A 21774-nucleotide genomic window follows, 5' to 3' on the forward strand; every position below is an offset into this window, starting at 1 on the left:
TTTATTTTAGTATATGGGATAAGGTGAGGGTCAAAAGCGATTTTTTTTCCATGCTACATTGCAAAATTGCTTTCTCAGCACAATTCCTCTTCTTTCCTTTTATTATTTAAGGCATCCTTTATATAATATTTAAGTTTTATATTCTATATAATAAAGCTTATATCTGGATGCTGTGTAGCTCTTAGCCATAAAATGCTAAAGCAAACAACTTAATGACTATCCTAATTGTAACACATATCAACCATGTTAACCAGCAGCAAATATAATGAAAGTTCCCCATAAACAGTTTTTCGAGGAAACCAAACAGGAAGAAACAATAGAGACTGAACATATTAATTTTCTCCACAGATCTTCCCTTGAGTTATTTTAAGGTACTTGGGTTACTGAATTTCTTCTGGACTGTCTTAAGCCTCAGTTGTTTGTGACTAGCTAGGCTCATACCCGATAAATCCTTTCTCTGAAGGCAGTCCCAGAAACTGAATTACATACCCTTTCAGCTAATTCGTCCACATCCGACAGAAGGCTTTTCATTGTGTTCTCAGCATTGTTGATTTGTATCTTTCTTAGGACATACTGGTTTTCTCTTTCTGACAATTTTGTCTGTGGAAAAAAATGTGTTGAAAATAATCAGTAGATGTATACACCAGGTTTGGAAAAATATACATAAAACTCTTCCAGTGTAAGACGACTCATAGTAAAATGTGAGCCTCTGTTCTCAAAATAGTGTGGTCCACATGCTGCTGCAAGCTGTTATAAAGGTTGGGGTCTGCAAGAGGGTTCCACCAGCCATAGGGGCTGAAATTCTGTGAGCTCTGCTCATCAGGCAGAGACCCTGGTCTGTGTAAGCTGGCCCAGGGGAAAGGGCACCTTTTCCTAATTTGCACAAAGGCACAATATAGACTGATGTCTGAGCTTCAAAATGTCAGTTTTGGAAGGCCTTGAAGAAATGATCAACCCACCCAGATCAATGTAAATGGAGTTTAGAAATTTATTTTCCTTTCTTTTTTTTTGGTATAAGGAGAACAATTCTTTTTATTTCAGACCATTTGCCCCTTTCTTTTTCATTTTTGAGGAGTTTGGTCCAAAGGAGGCTTTACTAGGATTACTTTGGAGAAAGCTGTTCAATCTTGGCTCTGGCTTTCTGTCAGCTACAGTTATACCTATCTTAAAGTTGTGCTGTTGGGGAAAGAAGATTCAAGTGGTACTGAGAGGTCTAAGTCTGGGTAACTCCTCTGAGAATTAATGACTTCATGTGTCCAAACAGATACTTTTGAACAAGAATGATTTCTAAGTTTGGAGTAGAATGCTTATTAAGATCCCATCCAGTTCCATAATTTTGTGATTTTTGTTTTGTTTTGCACTTTGCATATTTGGCCAATATATATGGATGTCATTTGTACCTTCAAAAAGTAGAGTAATAAGCACTTACTATATACATACTATTCTATCTGTTCTACATGTATCACTGAATTCTTTCAACTACTGATGACATGCTACAATAATTATCCTCAATTTCAGATGAGGAAAATGAAGAATAAAGAGGTTAAAATAACTTACTCAAGGTCACATAGTGTCAGAACTGGGATTTGAATGCAAAAAATCTGGATTCAAAGTTTGTCCTCTAAACTATTATGCTACATTGATTAACAAAGTAAATAAAGTGTGCTGGTATTAATTCTATTGTCCTTTCAGGTAATTATTATTGTTTCTAAAAATATCTGTTGGTTGTGATAGAAACCCATAATTTAGAGGGAAGAAAAAAACACCTCTTAAAGCTTAGATATATAAGCACTGTTATGGTCTACTAGTTTTGACTGTTGCTTGCCTTTAACTTGTTTATTAGAGATTAACCACTAGACTTACGAGGAGAAACAGAGCATGTGAGTATGGTGTGTGCTTGAGTGTGGGAATATGAGAAAAAATATGACAGTGAGTAGGAAAGGTAAGGGCAGGAGCGGGGAGGAAGAGAGAGAGAGAGAGAGAGAGAGAGAGAGAGAGAGAGAGAGAGAGGGAGAGAAGTTTGTAGAGAAACTACTCAAAACATTGCAGATTGAGGCAAAGTTAACGGTAAATTTGTGGTAATTACTTGAACAACCAATGTACAGCTTCGCCAAGGAAATGAATGTTTTGCTTCTCTCAATAGTTTTATACATAGATACTAGATGTTCAGTAATTTTGTTTTCCATATTAACCTCTTTTATCTGAGTAGATGGCAGCTCTTGGTTTAGGCTGAAGCTCATGCTTACAATCAACTTTTCATAATTTCCTAGATCTAACAATCTGTAATATTGACATGGGACTCAGATACCAAAAGGGGTAAGAGTTACTAGAAGAGAGCCTGGGAAACCAGAATGAAAACATGCAGAGGGCATAACATTCCTGCATACTTTGAGGAAGTAGATGGTGGAGTTGATTTCATTCACGTGCCTATGAGCAGCGGCACCAGACGACACGCTCAGCAGACCCGATTTGCTTTCCTCAATGGAGAGCGCGGCTAAGCGAAGGTCATCAGTCAGATCCCAGATGCACTTATCACAGCCTGGAGGAAAAATGGGCATGTCATTTCTTTAAAGTCAAAAGTTGGCTGGGAAGCATGCTGCCTTAAGTGTTAGGTTGGTGCAAGAGTAATTACCGTTTTTCCAATTATTCTTTAACCCTTTAAACCGCAAATACTTTTGCACCAACCTGATAGATCATTCTGTGTACTTCTTTAGTTAATACTATTTTTAGTTTTGTTTCTCAGGTCACAGAACTAGTCTTTACTCTCAAAGTGGAGTAACACTTAAGATGAGCCAAACTGTACATCAGGCACTATCCCCGCTTAAAACATAACAAAAAACAAGTAATGCATGCAACAGGGAAGGGAGGTTAATGTGAATACTAGGCCCTGGATTGAGAAAGAACGGAGTGCAAAAGGGCAAGCTGTCTGAGATGGGTGTGGAAAGGAGAAGTCTTGCCCACTTTCCTTTAGAGGTGGACAGCCCTTGGGTATGACTCTTCATGTTAGGCTTTGGGCTTTTGTTTGGTCCCTGCTGGTGAAGACGGCTATTTGCTAGGTACCTCTCCTTTCCTATTAGCTTTTGTCATCTTGACTCAGGTTCTAGCACCATGCCTTCGTCCCAACCCAGGGGTGGCACAGTGTCTCCCCACGGTCTGACCGCCTGCCTGGATGAACACGTCAGCAGGAGGTATGTAGGACATCACTGTGAATATTGCTCCCTGATACCTGATGAACCTGGACACATGGTGAGGTAGGTTGCGGTTTCTCATTACTCCCTGAGTTTCACGTTTGAGTTCCTCTGACACTGTAATCACCTCCCAGGGACCCAGTCCCCCCCTGGGGCACACTCACAAAACAACCTTTGAAACTACCCTGTTCTCAATCTTTTTCCCTCAGACTGTGCTCTCTTCTAGAGGACTGACAAATGGAGATTAAAGTGTTAATGGTTGTTAATATGTTAATTTGTTACTTGAAGGTTAACATGATCTTACTCATATGCTCTGTCAAAAGAATGACCTCCCCGCCTGCACATCAGCTGCTGGGGAAGATACATAGGGCCAGGAAGGTGTCTTGATGTCCTTAAAGTGACCTTGCTTAGGGGACTCCCTTTGCTATCAGTGTGTAAACTTTGCCCTGCTTGTGCCTGACATGTTGCGCCATCTTTTAAAATGTGATTCATTGGTAATATTAACCTCTTGTGCCCAGAAGGACTGAGAGGCTAAGATACTTTTGTTTGGGAAAGGGGATACCTATTGTTAAAATAGTCTTTAAACCACTCTATTTAATGGTAAATATTACTTACTTTCTGGAGAGAAGGCTTTCTAAGGCAAAACTTTCCTTAAATCCTTCTAAGAATCAGTCATGAACTATTCTAGACTAAGGGCTTGGAGGACGCTTGAAAAGTCATTAAGACTAGCTCTGGGCATTTGTTTTGAAATGTTTCAGCATGTCCTTGCACCATCAAGATTGCTCATGATTTGATTGACAAGAGTGACAGAGAAATTCTGGAAGTAAACATGGCAGCTCTTTTCATAAGGCCTAAATATTTTATGTCTGGTGTAACTTCAGATTTGGAGTGACTTGGGAAAAGCTGCTTAAATCTCTTGGTATCTCAGTTTTCCCAGTGTCTGTGTTTCATATTATGTGAGGATCTGAAGAGAAAAAGGAGCTAAAATGAACACAGTCACTGGGAATTGTGTTTCTGAATTTACTTTTACCTATGAGGTAAGATGCTAAACTTCAAGACTTGATAAAATAAGTTTTCTAAAATAAATGTATTTAAATGTAAATCACTCATTTGCCAATTGGAATGAAGTAGAACACTGAATATCTTCTGTTCATTTGGTTGACGCACAGACAGGGTTAAAGCCAAGGGTGGAACTCGGCAGTTTCTAGAGAGTGGGTATTGCATAACTCTTAATCCTACACCTGCAGCACATTAGAGAGAGTGGAGTTAGTCAATCATGTACTGTTATTTTTACTTATGGTTGGGCAGTCCATGCCTGTGGGGGGTTCAAAACCTTCTTCCAAGCATTCTCCGGTTACACTGTCACATGGGCCTCCCCCACAATTGCACACTGTGGGAAACAAAAACAAGAGATTAGGGATTCATTTCTTAATGCTTTAAATATGGCAATGTTCTCATGGTTTCTAGAAATATTAGCTATCAGTATATAATTCCTCAATGGGGATTGCTTGTACTCTTCCTTAAGACTGTCTGGAATCTACAATATAGAGATTATGCCCCTCACCCAATTAAGCCCCAGCTCAGTGAGACTTTCAAAGGTGACCCTAGGGAAAAAGTAAATTTAAAACTTCTAGGACTGCTCTCCCAATTTTTTTGGGATTCTGACATGACTGAGCAACTGCTTCAATCCAGAAAGAGCCCACGGAGCCCATTATACAACTGGAATCTGAAAGCCATCCTTTCATTGTGGATTGATTCTCCGGTTTAATCTAACTCTAGGGAGGACCATTGCCAGGTGTGAGGGAGGAACAGCCCAGAGAAGAGAGAGTGAGGAGCCCCAAGAGCAAATCTTGGCTTCTACTGTGTTTGACCCTTGGCAAGGCTGATTCTAAACCTCCAAATGATAGCTATCAATGGGATGGCTAGAAATAATATCGTGGAAAGAATTAGGAACATATTTACATGAATTTAGAAGACCTGAGAGCCTGTTATTCATCTAAATGATGATTTTCAAGAAAGCCTTTTGAAAACAAAAATAAAAACAAAACATCCATCTCATCAGATGGTTCATTTTCCATTGAGTTTTGGAGTGGAAATTTGTAATTAGAAAGGAATTCCGAAGCTACCTAGGATACCAATAAGCTGGAATAGAATTGTGAAAATTTCCCCACCTCTTAACCGTCTTTACAGAAAAATCATAAAAAATTAGCTTCAAGGGGAGCATGCATTTATTACATTTCAGCGGTTTAATGTTCCACAAAATGTAAGATCCTGCTTAATTCAGCAAGATCCTGCTTGATTGCTTCTAACAGGTTCTTTTCTAAGAATGATGTGCATCTATGTAATTTAGAATAAGTTTAGTAAATATTTTGAGAATCAAAGCTTTGATTTTTGCCAGCACGCTTTCTTTTCTTTTCTTATTATTATTATTTTTAGTTTCAGGTGTACAAAACAATGTAATAGCTAGACATTTATACCCCTCACAAAGTGATAACCCCCTCCCCCAATCTACTACCCCTCTGACATCGCACACAGCTGTTACATTTCCACTGTCTCTATTCCTTATGCTGTACTCCACTTCTTGTGACTATATATATATATATATATATATATATATATATATATATATAAATATATATATATATAAAAATTATAGTTGACATTCATTATTATTCAGCTTCAGCTTCAGGTGTACAGTGCAGTGATCAGGTATCTACACCATCCCTGAGGTGGTCTCCCTAATAAGACAAGTGTCCATCGGATAGCCTACAAAGTCACAAAGTCTTCAGAACATTATTGATTATATGCCCCAAACGGTCTTTCGTATCCCCGTGGCCATCCTGTGGTTACCGATTGACCAGCACTCTTTCTGATGCCTGCTTTCTTTCTTTAATCTGAGTGGACACAGAGCTCCTCTCTTCCTTCTGTCATTTTCAGTATTACGCCTCTCTGCACTTTGCTTTCTTGTAGACATGTCTACTTTATTGTGACTTCTGTAGATCGTACGTGTTTCCTTCTCAATCTTAAATTTCTCACTTCTGAAAATCTTTTGAAGTGAGAATCTGTTTCAGCGAGGGGATTTCCACTAGGAAATCCCCCTCAAAGTCACAAAAGAGCAAGAAATATTCAGTCTCAGCCTTCCTTTAGTTTTAGAGGAAAGCAATTTCACTTTACTAATGAAGAGCTTCACTCTATGAGGCAAATGTTTTAGAGAAATTATGAATAAAATTTTTACGTTTTGGTCTAACTGAAGTCTAACCAGGAAGATTTATTATACTTTCCCTGAGATACTATGACAATTGGGGGAAACTGAGGGATGATTAAACTCTATCCTTGGCTTGCTCACCTATTTCACTGAAATGTCTGTTTCACCAAACACAACTGAAAAATGGGATGTAGATTCCAGAATAAGAAAACAAATGTGAACCATGCAAGGTTTCATTCAGCTGGCCAACAATAGGCAATCCATGGGAGTCTGATTTACTTCTTTGATCAAAATTGGAAGGGTATGAGATGATAAGACAAAAGTTCATTGTGTCAGTATCTCATGGTTCATTCTACCCATGAGCTAAGTTACATTAGTAGCCTTGATGATGATATCTACCCCTGGTGAGTTTGGAATGTACATTTCTAAGAATGTACATTGCCCTGGAAAAGTGACAAAGAAGCATTTGTGATATTTCCCCAAGATAAATCACCTAAATTCAGTATACATGTTGGCCTGGTAGCTGTCTTAGGATTTACAGTACTGTACCTGCACAGTTCTTGGCTATCCTGGCATCCCCGTAGTAGCCAGGGGCACAGCGCTCACACCTGAATCCAGTGGTGTTGCGTAAGCAATTCCTACACTGTCCAGTGACCTCATCACAATCTTCAAAGATCAGGTTGGGATCTGAATTTCCACTGCAGTCACATTTCTTACAGGTGTTTCCAATCAGCAAGGGGTTTCCATAGTAACCAGGAGCACATCTGAAGGGTAATCACATGTGAAAAATTTAGCAGCCATAGATTTTCTTCCTTTTTATCTTCTTTCCCACCTAGAAAAAATGTAGTGAATATTTGTGGGTTGCTCTCCTAGAATCCATTCACAGCTTCCACCTTCCTAATAGGACTAGACTTGGTTTTTAAGGAGCCACTCCTATCCATTGTATTACAGCCCATTTAGTTTGGCAAGACCTCCAGATGCAGGAGTATCTGGATATGACTAGTGCGTGGGCATTTTTGGTCATCCCGACAACTGGACTACAGGGCTGGTATATGATGGATGGTGCTAGATATGTTAAATACACTGCAATGAGATGCACCACTAAGGCACAGCTTAGAATTGTCCTGGAAAAATGTTAATAAAACCTTTGTTGAGAAACACTGGTATAAAGCATCATCTGCCTTGAATTGTTCTAATAACTTAAACCTGAGCCAATCAGTGCCTGGCTTATCCTGGCCAAAATAGATGGGCTCTGGAGTGACTCAATCAGAGTGCAGGTCAGGGTTCTTTTGTGAGGGTTATGGGAAGACGTGTTCTCCACCTGCAGGTGAATGAAGTGGCAGGTAGTGCTCTTAGCTCCAGCAGCCATCTTGTGACCGAGGGAAGGCAGCATGGAGACAAAGCAAAGGGCAGAGTTGAGAATACCATGGATAAACAGAGTTGGAGCCCAGATGGCCATTCTTCTGGATGTTTTAGATATGTGAGCCTCCAGAAGCCAGGCACCTAACTGCATTTGTTGTGAGGGCAGAGCTGGTGTCAATGGTCTTTCTGGCTGGGCCCTTAATGAGAGAGCCCAGCCCAGTTGGAGAGTGGAGCCTGAAATCTATCCAACCTTTGTTTCCCTTGCCAAGATGTGCACTCTGGGTGGGGCTGTCTCTACTCAGGGGAAGAAATGCCTTTCTTGATTTTTCCCAAAGGTGCCCTGTAGGCCAGCAGAGGCCCTGCTGTGAGTGGTGGGACTGCAGGCCCCATCTAAGGGGGCAGCTTCTACTCAGCTCCTGTCAGCTATTGCCAGATTGTAGCCTTGAGGGAATGAAGGACCTGTGTTGCCAGATGTTCCTATTTTAAAGAAATAAGTTGAAATTTGCATTTTCTGTGAAATCTCAATTTTTAAAGCCTGGCTCAAACTTTGTAAGAATACCATATGAGCCAAACTACACGTTTGCTGGCTGGCTTTGGCCTCCTTTCTGCTGTGGATCCTAAACTAGAGTCGAAGACTGGCTTACTGGCAGTGGAGATGCTTTGGGAGTGTCTGGAAAGAATGTGCAATCACACCATGATGGGACTGAGGGCAGGCATAGGAGTTAATTCTGACATGAGAGAGAAAAAGGAAGAACTAGGGAAGGTTTTTGAGTGCGATAAAAGTGGTGGTGAAGGAAGGCAGCATTAGCTTCAGAGTACAGGATGGTATGCATTCTGGAACAGGGAGACCAAGGTGGAGTGTGGATGGCCTCGGCGAGGGCACTGGCCTTGGGAATGGAAAGGAAGGGAGGAATTTCCAAGAAAATCAAGAAGACCTGGCCAGAGTAATGAAACACTATATTTAAAAAAAGCTTCCATTTAGAATAATAAAATAATGATTCGGAACATTTGCAAAATAGAGAAATGAAAAATAAAAAAAATCACACCTATAATCCTACAACCCTAACAAAATCATTGTTCAACATTTTGCATACCACCTTCCAGCCTTTATTACTATGTCTCAGTGTTTTGCTGTAGTTGTAATGATTGTGTATGTTCAGTCTTTACACACCTTGACTTGCCAGGTACATCATAGCTTCACTTAGGTGAGTTTGTTTAGTTACCACAGACCCTGGGAGGTAGGCCACATAGGTCTGGCGTTCTGAGGTTGAGAGGCCACTTTGGTTTTCCAGGCTCACATAGCTAGGAAGTCACAGCACAAGACCCAGACCTTCTGACCCTCATGTTCTTTCCTTCACTCCACCCTGGACCACACTGCTGCTGCTATAAATGAATGAGTGAATTCATCCAACAGAGGGACAATTCATGTCTCTTTTATGTAAGGCACAGAAAAACAGGAAGAGGAAAAAAGCATAACACATGCACTGAAAGAACAGGAAAGGAATTCAGCATAATTATGCATAATATGAATTCTAGGAATCAAGGTTTATGATAAAGATAAGGATGAATGTAAGGGCCACAAAACCTACAAAGAGACACCCCCAAGAGGAAGTGTTCAATGAATTTTTTATTCATACTCATTTCTTTGCACCTCTGATTTATTGGCTCCTAAGACAGCATAAATCATTCCTCTATGGAACATGTGGCTGGATTGGATTTCTAACCTTTGCTGCAGTTCACCAAACAGAGAATATTAGACTCCAAGGCTCATTGAAATGGGAATCAGACCTGCCACCACAATGTGTAGCTGGGAATCTTGAGGTCCAGTCATGAAGGGACTTGCCCAAGCTTGCAGAAGCCAGATGCCAGTTACTTTAATTTTCTCTGTTTGTTTCCATTGTATTTGATTGTCCCACTGTATTAGATTGTCCCCTGGTCTTCCACAAGAGAAAAACCAAATTCTCTATTCTGAAGTCGGAATTTCAATCACAGCGGAAACCTACTTTGAGTTTCAAGAACATCTTTTGGTAGTAGGTTCAGAGGTAACTCTGAAGTCATTGTCCAAACATTAACCCTACAGATTTTATAGAATGAGTATGCAAAGATTTCTTACTCATAGTCCCTTATAACCCCCTCCTTTTATAAATAAGGAAACGAGAGGGTAAAGAAGCTAAACTATTTGTTCATTATTACAGGGCTCAAACCAATTATGGGACTCCAAGTTTAATGTACTTTCCACTCCACAAGTCTGACATTAATCGATTAATCAATTAGTGATTATAATAGTTGAATAATCAAATGCTATGAATGAACTTAATTCCTGCCCTCAAAGAAGAAATAAGAAAGGATATAAAAGGACAAGCAGTTGGATTTAGGGTCAGCATTGTGGCTACTCAGTAACTTGGTCCTATTTTTTCTTTTCTTCCATAATCTTATTTCTAGCTGTATTAGTGACTTGATTCATGCAGGGGAAATGGACTTAATAAATTTACAGAGTAAATGAAAGAACTGTGGCATATGAACTTTGTCATTTCATTTAGTGATCATATTATCTGGGCAAACTTGATAATGGAAATAAATCAGACTAAATTTTTACTAACTATTGTTTTTGGAAATTTTGGAGCTTTTTTTGCTCTCCTTCCTCTTTCTCCTCTGCTTCTTCTCCCAGGGCCACACAGCTATCAGTGAATGCCTTTATCAAAGATGCCAAAACTTCCAGGTGGCACAGAAGCCTTTCTCTGTAGCTGCCATTGGGAATAAATTCAATGATGAAAAAAAATGTACCTGTTGCATAGTAGGTACATATAAATGCTCTCTACTTCTCTGTGAAAGATGAAGAAATAAGGCTAGGAAAATGTAAGTAACCCATCAGGTTCACAGGGCAAGAATCCAGAAGTGGGCCAAGGCAGAGTATAGAAAGTCATAAGAAAAATTCTATACAGGTAACAGGGCTGATAGCTTACATTTGAAACATTTGAAAAATTTGGTGCCTGCAGAAGGAATCAGACTAAATCCCTGAATCATAATAAGCCTCAATAAATGTTAGCTTTCTCTTCCTCTTCCTTCTCTATTTTTTTCTATCACCAAGGCCATCATCAAAATCATTATTACTGCCATCATCATTATCTCTGATGTACTGTGTTCTGCCTTTCCTGTTAGGGTTGTAAGGTGCCCTTGGAATTGCTTTAATTTACCCCGTTCTTCTCCCCTGATCCTTAAGTAACAAGATCCATGTGATAAGTCCTCATACAGTCTTAGCATGTCTCCCACTCCACTGCAAAATTGAATAGATGAAGGTATAGTATCAAGTTGTCATGGGAGACAATGTAGAATACTGAGGCATTGAGATCATATATATTCATTAACTGAAAATACTGGCTTGAACATTGAGAGTCCTGGGCTTTGGTTTCAGGTTTACCACTAAACAACCGAATGACCTCAAATTAAGCCCCCTCATGTCCCAGCGTCTCAGGCTCCTCATCTTTAAAATGTGCTACTTAGGAGCAGAGGAAAGGTCACATTGAGATGAAAATTGCAAAACTCCTGTCTATAAGGCTGTGCATTTTATAGTCATTTAAATCAGACCATAATTTCTATTTGCAACCTCTATTTAGCCAGAGAGCAGTGACTTCACTCACTCAGTTCTGGGTCACCCTCTTCCATTTTCCTGGCATGAGTTGGGAATTGAGGGGTCAACTGGGGGAAGAAATGACTGACTTGTCACTACATGGTGCCTTTTAAAAGGAACATTAAAAAAAAAAAAAGGAACATTAAAAGCACTGTTGTTGTTTTAGTAAAAGAAACAAAAAGTATTACTAAAACGAATTCAACTGAGTGCCTACCATGTGCCAGATACTGTGATGGCGGAGAGTGGACAGAGAAATGAGTAAGATGTTATTCCTGTTGAAAAACAGTTTAATGGTACAGATTTTAAAAAATTGTGTGATTTGGGGCAAGTGTCTTAACCTTTTTGTATCTTACTTTCTTCCTCTGTAAATAAGGATGAAAATAGATCTCACAGAATTTTATTTTTACACTTAAATGTATCATTGAATGTAAAGTGCTTACAACAGTGCCTGATAGATAGTAAGCACTCAACAAATGGTAGTTGTTATTTTTATTATTATCATCATACTACAAGGTGGTAAGTTCTACAGTTGATCTACTGGATTTTGGGAGCAGCACGTCCAACATGTGGAGTTTACATTGTGAGGTGGGAAAAGGACTTTGGGAAGAGACAGGCAGGGGCCAGAGTAGGTTAAGAAACATTGACCTGTCTGTGAAGACAAGTGTGTTTGAGCTGTTTTACATGGTACAGTAAGAGGCTTATGGTTTATGCTTTAGACTAGTGTTTCTCAAACTTGTGTGTAGTATGGATCCCTGTGAAATGAAAAACATTTTCATAGAATACCTCTTCTAGTGTTCATTTGAATTATCTTTAAATATTTCGACCATAAAACTAGGTAGAAACTCCTTATGTCTGTGGCTTTTATACATCTGGAAAACAAAGATAAACTTTCCAAATAAAACACAAACAAAACTATAAAACTAATCAAATTCAAATTAACAGTATTAATTCAAGACAGTGGCCGATGTCTTGTTGCTACCAAATAGCCACTTGTGATAGGATGTCATAGAGACTGCCGGAGTTCTGCATGCATGTCCTGCTGTGTGCTATCTGATGATTCAGTTTGCCTTGATATCATGCCATCCAGCCTCCAGTTGTCTGTAATGTGCCACTGATACACCATCGGCTGTTATTTTCTCCTCAGCTCTATGGCAGATCTCTCTTTATTACAAAGTGGTACTACAGAGAGTCCATAACGTGTTCAATTATCTTTTTTCTCAAGATTATCAATGAAATTAGACAGAAAATTAATATTCACTGAGAACCCATCAACCTCCATGAATATTTCCAAGGATACCAGGGGTTCTTGAGAGGCAGTTTGAGAAACTATGTTTAATATTATGGGTGTGGTATTGAAGCACAGCAGGAATTCACAAGGCAGTGAGAGGACTGGCAATAGAACTCAACACAGTCAAAACACGGGTCCCCGGGCCTAACCCCTAGAGGTTCTTTTACAATGGGGCAAGGAGGGGGTTTGAGGAGGGCTCAGAGACCCAAAGGATTTCAGGACATACTCATACACAGTCAGATTTAAAAACCACCTCTTGATTAAATAATCTCTAAGTACAGAAACACCCAGAGTGTTCTTGCTTTGGACTAATTTTTATTTTTGTTTGACATAGATACCCATCCAAATCAGCTGCCTATTTTGAAAAGATCTTGCGGAGAAGTCAAAGTTCACAAATACACTGAAAACATAGATTAGATGAAATTTAACTGGGACAACTTCACATCTTGGCTGTTAAAGTGAAAACAGAAACCCACTCTCACTCAGTTCCAGGGTCAAACACAAATCAAAAGCAGCTGAGACCACCTCCTGTTAGCCGAGCCAGCCCCTCCTTCTACTACACTCTTGAAGAGCCTTTGCTTGACTTTCCACTTCGCATTCCCTTTTTCCTGCCTTGCAATGGATGGTTTTCAGGTTTGTCTCCTCCCCTAGCCTTGACTTTCATGGAGAACAATCGATCATGTCTGAGATGTTTCTGTATCCCTACCCCCTCCACCAATCTGCTGTGTGGTCCAGTCCACTTTGAGGAAGAATCTCCTGGATGGTCAGGTCAATTTTAGATGTAAAAGACCTGAGTTACATTCTCTTTAGAAGTGTACTGTGTGAGGGAGGGTGGACAGCGGAGGGGAGGGGAAGAGGAAGTTGCTGGAAGTGATCCTGCCCCAAAACAGATGACAGACCTTAGAGAGGACGCTAGCTTCCAGCATCTTTGTAAATCCAGCCTCCTGTCCAAGGGAATCTAGTAACAGATTAACAATTTTTCTCCTGCATATCACAGACTCATCGAATTCATTAACTGTCAACGTTTAAACTAGAAGACCCTTAGGAAGACATTTGGGAAAACTGTATGGGGACAGGGAAAGAGTCCAGGTTTTTAAGCTAAACTGAAAATCCAGGTTCCCTCACACAGCATTGATGTGACTTTAGACAGGTCCCATTGCCTCCCCTAGCCTCCGCTTCCTCATCTGAAAAATGACAAAATACAACCTCCTCTCAGGGTGGTTATGAGGCTGAGAGATGAGGAATGTAAAGCAAGGAGGACCTAGGAAACAATAAAGGGCCTAGTTACTTCAAAGCCGTAATTTCTAGCCAAGGAAACTAGATTCAGGGAAATGAGCCTCTTGTCCCAGGCACATGTGCCAGTGGTGAAAACTGGACAAGGCCCACAATGACTCATACTGTCACCAGTTAATTTTTATTGAGCATTTATTAAGTGCCAGGTGCCAGAGTCAAAACTTGACAGTATCACCTCTCAACATTCCTTTGAGGTTGGTATTTTCATTTTCTCCATTCTGGAGATGTGGAAATTGGCACTTAGAGGTTAAATAATTTGCCCAGGAGGATCACAAAGGGCTAGAGCTGAGAAACAAACTCAGCCAGGCCCATGCTAAATCTCGTCAACACTCTATTTCCTTTTCCCATACTAGTGCTTTCGCCTCCCCCCTATCAATGCCGGTCCAGCATAAGCACCAGATCTGACCCAGCCTTACTGGGTAATGGCAGGTCCCAGGAGCCTCTGATGTGGGCTGCGGGATTTAATATCTACAATCCCACATCTCAGGTGGCCATGCTGTCCTGTGCTGGGTCCCCCCACTGTTGCTGACAAGAACCCTTGGCTGCATCCCTGTGTGACCCAGCCCTTGGGGCCAAGATTACTTCACTTTTGGGAGGTCTTGCATTTGGCCAGCAGGGCTCTAGCTGACGCCATCAATTCCCCTTGCAGGAGCCATTGAATATCCATCAGCTGCTTAATCCTTATCAGGCTAAACTGAGTTTCACCTCAGACACGGATAAAGCTCCATCCCTGGCTGAGTAACCATCCTCTCAGACCCCCACCGAGCCAGAAAAAGAGTAAATCAGGTGCCTCATATTCCTGGTCCTAATGTAAGGAAATAGAAAATGAGTGTGTTAAAAACATCAATCAACCGAAAATGATCATCCCTAGCAGTCTGTCCTAGAGCATGAAATTCCATGGGTCCTCAGCTTTCACTCTCCCTCTTCTCTTACAGCAAAAAAAAAAAAAAAAAAAAGGAAAAATCCTAGAACTCTTTAGCAAAAGAATTAAAGAATTATCCACACTTTGCACATTTAATAGTCATAATAGTGATGCCCTCAATATAGAAATTTTCTCTGTACCACAGGCACTGTGGCTTTTTTGAGTCCCAGAACTACTCTTTGGGAGATAAAGGGTGTCTCCTCTGGGAGTGAGGTGGCTTATAATTTAAGGTTTACATTTTAAGCCCCAGGTGGAGTTTGGGAGCCAGACTCAAGGCACTCGGGAGTGCGCTATTGTGAAGTGAGCACATGGCAGATGTTGGACTAGAAGTTTGGCCCCTCCCTCTTGGCCCCTCCCCTTCTGTCTTTGTGGCTCCACATATCATTCTGCTGCCTACGCACAATGTTGAGGTCAACATTAATGCTATTTGTGTTAGAAATAAGAAGACTTCTCTGTGAGATCTTTTTTTAGTGAAAGCCATTTTGTCACGGAGAACTGTGAGCAGCTGACAGGTGGGGAGAATGGGAAATGTCTTGCCAAGAAAGCATTGAGCGGGAAGCCTGCCATTCTTAGTCACTAAGGACTTTCTTGTTTGAGCAGAGACCAGTGCAACTTAAAGAAAAGTGTTAGGTATCAATACCAAACAGGGGTTTAGAATATCCAAACTCTTCATAGCATTTGTTTACTTTTCAGAGGAGAAGATGGTGTAAAGAATGAGTTAAATGATAGATTCATGCTTTTTTTCAATGTCTTGCAATATATTGCTCTGATAGAGGATTGTTTGTTCTATTTTATTTTAGTGTATTTCAATGAATTTTCAATGTAGTGCTGTGGTAGAGGATTGGGTTCACTTATTTACCAGGAAAGCCTCGCTCTGTCTATTAATTATACTACTGGTTCTCAATGATGGAGAGAGAGAGAGTGGAGTGTTACCAAAACCATCCAGAGAATCTTTTCAAAGTACACATATTCATTTCTTCTTTCCCTGCCCACTTTTTCTGAGATGTGGCCCTGACCGGGACCCCTAGGGAGCATATTGTTATATCTATATCTGGCACATGGGATTTGGGAAAGATCCCCCACCAGGTTCTGAAATTTGATCCCCCACTCCCTCTCTCAAGCCTCTGAATGGGAGTATGGCAGAGCTGATGAGTGTAAGAAACAGAAAAACTTCCTTTGATCCACATAGAAAATAGCAAATTTTATTAGCCTACCTTTCACAGTTAGGTCCAGCATAGTTTTCTTTACAAATACACCGAACAGCTCCATTTTTCCTGTAGCAGGATTCTGCAAAACTAGAATTGTAAGAGAATATTAGAAGCCAAGTCCATATATCACTGAAGAGACCTCAACGTTTGATTAGATCACCTCTACCTTGGTCCCCCTCAAGTTCAAATGGGTGAGGTCATTTGCTTTATTTAAATTAAATCCTCTTCCTTTTGGTAAAGTTTAGACCAGCAGTCTCAGGCAGAAAAATGTCACACTCCATTTGGGAAACCATTTCCCACGTCTACCTTACTTATTTTTCAACAGAGGCATTTCATTATTTTTGCTTGAAGCAGTGGAAATTTCCAGAACATCAGATATATATTTAATGAAAGTCTAAAACAAATATTCCAAAGTCAGAAATAATCAAATTTTACCTAAAATTTTAGATTTATATAATTTTCTCTTATTTGTACGACTTTCTTGTATACATTTGTACGTTTCCCTTTTTTTCTGCACTAGATCTCTTCTATTCTTCATGAACAAATTCTAAACTACATTGTCTCAACAGAACCTTAATTTCTTTCATGTGTACCTTGAAGATTGGGAATAAAGGGTGCAAGGACAGACTCAGCTGATCAAAGTCACAAAGTAAGTACTCAGGCAAGAAAGAGCACCCATAGTAAAATGATTTAGTCCAATGGAATCTCCCTGTCTTGATTCTTCTTCTTCTTTTTTTTTTTAGATAATACAAATTAGGAGACAGAACAGAAAAGTAATAAAAATATTGATTCAGCAGAATAAATAACCGTCTTAATTATTAAGGCAGGGGGAGTGGAATATTACTCTCCACATGTTTGGAACATTGACACATGAATCCAGCCAGAGGAGGTGGGTGTGAAAATTTTTGAAGACTTCTAAATTAGTTTTGGTTTAGGTACTGTATAATCACTGGAGTGTGACCTGCTCTTCTCACATTCCTGCATGCATCAGCATATTTACCCTAATGGTCTTCAGAGGAAAGCAAATGGATGTGTTCACTTTGTTTGAAGACATTTATAAAATCAGTCAGGAAACAATATGTGTTTCTCGGTGAAAGGCAATACCCACAATTTATTTTTTCTAGCAGTTTGATTAAAAACATTCCAGCGAAATAACATTTCTTTGGCTTTTCCTCTTTAGTTTTGCTTGTTCTTAGTCCTTAGCCTACTTAAAGAAACACTGTCGGTGTAAGAGTCCAAAACATGCACAAACTCTCATGCATGTTTCTTTGAAGATGTTTCATGCAACAGTCTGCCCACGGCTTGAAGGACTGAAACATCTGCGGGTGTCTGGAGTCATCTGCCTTGAGCTAATGTCCTGCTGTTTCCAACAGATGACATTTTCTTTAATGAGAGCGATTACCATAGCTACTAGTAGACGTAGAGGATGTCTGGCCAGCACCAAAATAAATAAATGAATTCTGTGCAAACGGTCCCTGGGAATAGCTGCGTGACCATCGGTCTTTGTGGGGGAAGACTCAGAGGTGGTACCAGCCACTGAGGCTTCCTCTTTTGTTTTTCATCAGTATTGTTTATATTTTTCTTAGGGTAAAGTCTGTTTTTGGCTAGGGAAATGAAAATACTGGGTTTTGCTCAGCCCAGACTAACAGCTACACATGGCGCCCTCTCTAAGTGGAAGGAAACCTTTTGCTCTTGGGAAACCCTCAGGGAAATTAAACGAAAATAGACAGCACTGTTTGTTTGCTAAACTCTATCAGACATTATTTCCTTGCTGTCTGATGTAGCTGTGGTAACTGGAAATCCAAATCTTGGGTCTGTAGATTCAAATATCAGATCTTTGAAAGTATATTCAGACTCCATACTTGGTGCCCTTCTGAGTTCAAATAAAAGTCCTGGCAGTTTAATTTTTATAGAAAGCAGCAATATAAATTTTTAAAAAGCTGAAGGAGGCAATGGTATATTTGATTTTTGGTGAGATATTTGATTAGTGTTTGAGATCAGTTAACTAAGTCAATAATCAGGCCAGATCAAAGGCTAGAATTTTATAAGATCCAGGTAAATTTGTCCTGTTCTATGACCACACATTATCTCGCCCACAGCCCCCACCCAAACTTTTTATAGTCAGTTTTTTCCCCCAAGGAACTCTGACATTTGCCACTATAGAGAAAGCAGATCTCTCACACCTTCCCCAATTTCTCCACACTCCCACATAATGTTCTTATAAGTGGTGTATTTTTACTTTTGTGTTAATTTTCAGGTTTTTCAACTTCACATCTGTACTAATGAGACTTCAGTTTTTCACGTCTGTGAATATGTATGTAACGGCAGAGCACATTACCTTAGACCTTTGCATTCTGTTTTGAACATGGATCCACTCACACACAGAGAGAAAAAACATGGGTGGAAATGGGGATCCTTGATGCCTATGGAAACTGTTTCCTCTTTCAAGGTAGGAAGCTTATTACCCAATTAGCATGTTTCTGCTTCAATTATTTGAGTTAGCCTTCAGAATACCTTCTTGCTCAACTTAAATGCTGGATAATCTAGCTCAAAAGGAAAAGGTCATTTGCTTTAGGAGCTTCATAATAGTGCTGTAGTTTGAACTATCTTAATGGAGGCAGGATTTTTGGACTGTTTTATTCATTGCTGTGACTAGTGACTGGTACATGACTGGCACATAAGTGCTCCATAGATAGTTCTGATTGCACATAGACAAGACTTGTCAGTCCATAGAAAGGAGGTTCCAAAAGTCTCTTATCTTAAGACATAAATGTCAGATAATTTAGATAAGCAAGTCTTGTCCTAAGAATGGGGCAAAAAGTGCAAAAGTCGGAAAACACAATTAGAAGGAAGCATTTGGGACCGCCTTTCCAATTCATTTGTTAGTTTCTAAAGAAACTGGAGCTCAAAGCTTATAAACCTGTTTTGAAAAGGTGATGCTATATAACATCTTTGTTTATATGGACAAATGAGTGAAACCTGTTATTATGGAATTGGAGGTAAATATATTTAACAAAATAACTATACCATGTTAGAGAACAACATGCTAACCATCTCATCAGGTGTGATTAAGACTAATATTTGAGAGCAGAATATTAATGAACAATGAAAGAATACACCTAGATGAGGTAAAAGGAACTCATAAATCAGGACACACTTGAGTGGAAATAACAGAACATTTAATGTTTGAGTTTTCTACTTTCACTCTCAGTACCATCCATTTTGCACACGTTATTAATCCCATCAGACATGAAAAATCACAAAGCAAGGGCTGTGGCAGTTTAATGATTTTAAAGAAAGATGGGGCTATAAGACACTTGACTTCTTCACTGACTGTTGGACCCGACAGAGAATGTGAATAAATCACAAACTATTAGGTGAAATGTTAGGTGATATTTTTGTTCAATTAAGGAAAACAAATAGGGGGACATTTGGTGGTCATATTTTCTTTTTATAAGAAAGTGTGTGTGAGTGTGTGTGTATGTGTGTGTGGTATTCAGGCCTTTTAAAAGTTATTTTATATACATTGATTAATTTAATCTTTATAATAGCTATCAACTAAATACTACATCCAAAAACTTAGAATAGTACCTGACATAGAGTAAGCAGAATATAAGTGTTAGAAAAAATATAAAGTATGTGCTACTAAAGCTCACATCTATCATACACCTTTCCATGTGTAAGGTGCCAACCCAAATGCTCCACACACATTATCTTAATCTAACTCTGTGAGGCAGATCCTTACGCCAACTTTGATTTACTAAAGAAAAAATAGAGAGCAGGTAAAGGAATCAGTGAATGGAGCCAAGATCTGAATCTAGTCTCCTTGATCGTAAATCCCATGGAAAGTGAGACCATTTTGGAAATCACACAGTTACTATGTGCCAAAGTGCTTTCATTATTCTTTAATTATACTTGTGGTATAATTAAAAAAAAATATACCCCCCCCCCCACACACAGTGCCAAATATATATCTATATATACCCCTTTTAAGAAAGGAAAAAACTATTAAAATTGTAATTCTCAATATATATTGATAACAAAAGATCAATACAAATCACATTTGACTTCTGCAATTACAAGAGGTGCTATACTGGGGGTGCCAAAAAAATGTATATAAGTGGACACTTTGGTCAGCATTGCTCAAGCAATAGTTCGCCCTAATCAGAAGTGTCTGGACACTGATGGTAACCACTTTGAGCATCTCTTGTAATTGCAGAAGTCAAGCGTGTCTCGCCTTCATCTTTTTTTATTGGTATATATTGAGTATTACAATTTTAATACAGTTTTTCCTTTTTTGGGCACTATATTTGTATATATACATTTGATTTTTGTCCCTTACCCTGGCACAGAGCTCCTAAGATCTTTGTAATTTCCAGAGTGACAATACTGTTTTTTGTTATTCATGAGTCACTTTCAATCAAACCTGAGTTTATGCTAATGAAATGACTCTTCATGGGCCCCTAAGAAGCTCTGGATGGAGGCTGATCTGCCAGAAGAACCAACCACATGATCAGAGTGTTGGAATTTTCCTTCCATCCCCTCCCATGGGTGCTGAAGATTGAGTTCAATCACCAGTGATTTAATCAATCATGACTATGTAATGAAACTTTGATAAAGCTCTTGAGCAACAAGGTTGAGATGCTTCTGGGTTGATGAACACACTGGTTTTCTGAGAGGGTGGTTCACCTGACGAGTGAGTACATAGAAGCTATCTCTACTCCCTCTCATCTTCCCATCCATACCTCGCCCTATGCATCTTTTCCATTTGGCTGTTCCTGAGTTGTATCTTTTATAATAAAACTAATGGTAGGCACAGGGTTTTTCTGATTTCTGTGAGTCATTCTAGAGAATTACTGAACCTGAGTTGGTTTGAAGGAATTTGTAGTTATCCAGGAAGAAATGTGAAAAGCTTGGGGACCCCATTTGTGGCTGGCTACTGAAGTAGGACTGAGCCCTTAACATATGGTCTGCATTAACTCTAGGTAGCTAGTGTCAGAATTGAATTGATTGTAGGACACACGGTTGGTATCAGAGAATTTGGAAAACCGATTGATATCGGGAAAACCAAACACCACTACACCACTTTAATTCTACATTCTGTCATTTTTAAACCAATAAAATAGCTAATCATGACTTGCTTACTAGATTTGTACATATTAGGTACCTAAAAAGAATTCCATTATTTCCATTTAGATGTATTCATTTAGTATTTCATTTAGTATTCATTTAGTATTTCAATTCTCTTTAATTTTCCACTCAGGTCAAAACATAGCCACAACTAAAAATTATTTTTTTTTGGAAATCTTCTAGAGTTGATTAGCCTAAAGCATGCATTCTATTTATCTGTGTTCTAATTCTGATTGAAAAGCCTAGCTGGCTGCCACATGTATGGGGAATGTCTACTCTGTGAGAGTCAGAAGAAATACTACTGCTGAAAATACTGGATTATAAAGAACTGTTGACATTACCAGTTGTGTTCTCTAGGTCAAGGGATAGCCAAGAAAAGAGGAGACTAGCCTTGCTTTTACAACTTGGGAGACTTCAGTGTAGTCTTATGATGTACCTTAATACTGTGCGAGCAAAGTCATCGCCTGCACTGCAAGTGCTTCAACTTCTCTAAAAGTGTATTTAGGCTAGAGACCTTTCCTATGTCTTTTCCAGTCTCATCTCAACATTG

General features: G+C 39.4%; 1 protein-coding gene across 5 annotated transcripts in view; it reads right to left on the reverse strand.

The window, feature by feature from the left end:
- The window catches only part of LAMA4 (laminin subunit alpha 4), a 129131-nt gene that overhangs the window by 64406 nt on the left and 42951 nt on the right, over positions 1-21774 (reverse strand). For 3 of the 5 annotated variants that reach the window (XM_033103105.1, XM_033103104.1, XM_033103103.1), the window contains exons 5-9: positions 16101-16181; positions 6943-7157; positions 4483-4578; positions 2388-2539; positions 490-600 (exon numbers count right to left, since the gene is read on the reverse strand). In XM_033103105.1, coding sequence (XP_032958996.1) covers positions 490-600; positions 2388-2539; positions 4483-4578; positions 6943-7157; positions 16101-16181 — 655 coding nt within the window. The remainder of the gene's footprint in view (positions 1-489; positions 601-2387; positions 2540-4482; positions 4579-6942; positions 7158-16100; positions 16182-21774) is intronic. The other 2 variants (XM_033103107.1, XM_033103106.1) reach the window with 2 other exon arrangements.

This window comes from Rhinolophus ferrumequinum, chromosome 3, assembly GCF_004115265.2.
Source record: "Rhinolophus ferrumequinum isolate MPI-CBG mRhiFer1 chromosome 3, mRhiFer1_v1.p, whole genome shotgun sequence".
Lineage (NCBI taxonomy): Eukaryota > Metazoa > Chordata > Mammalia > Chiroptera > Rhinolophidae > Rhinolophus > Rhinolophus ferrumequinum.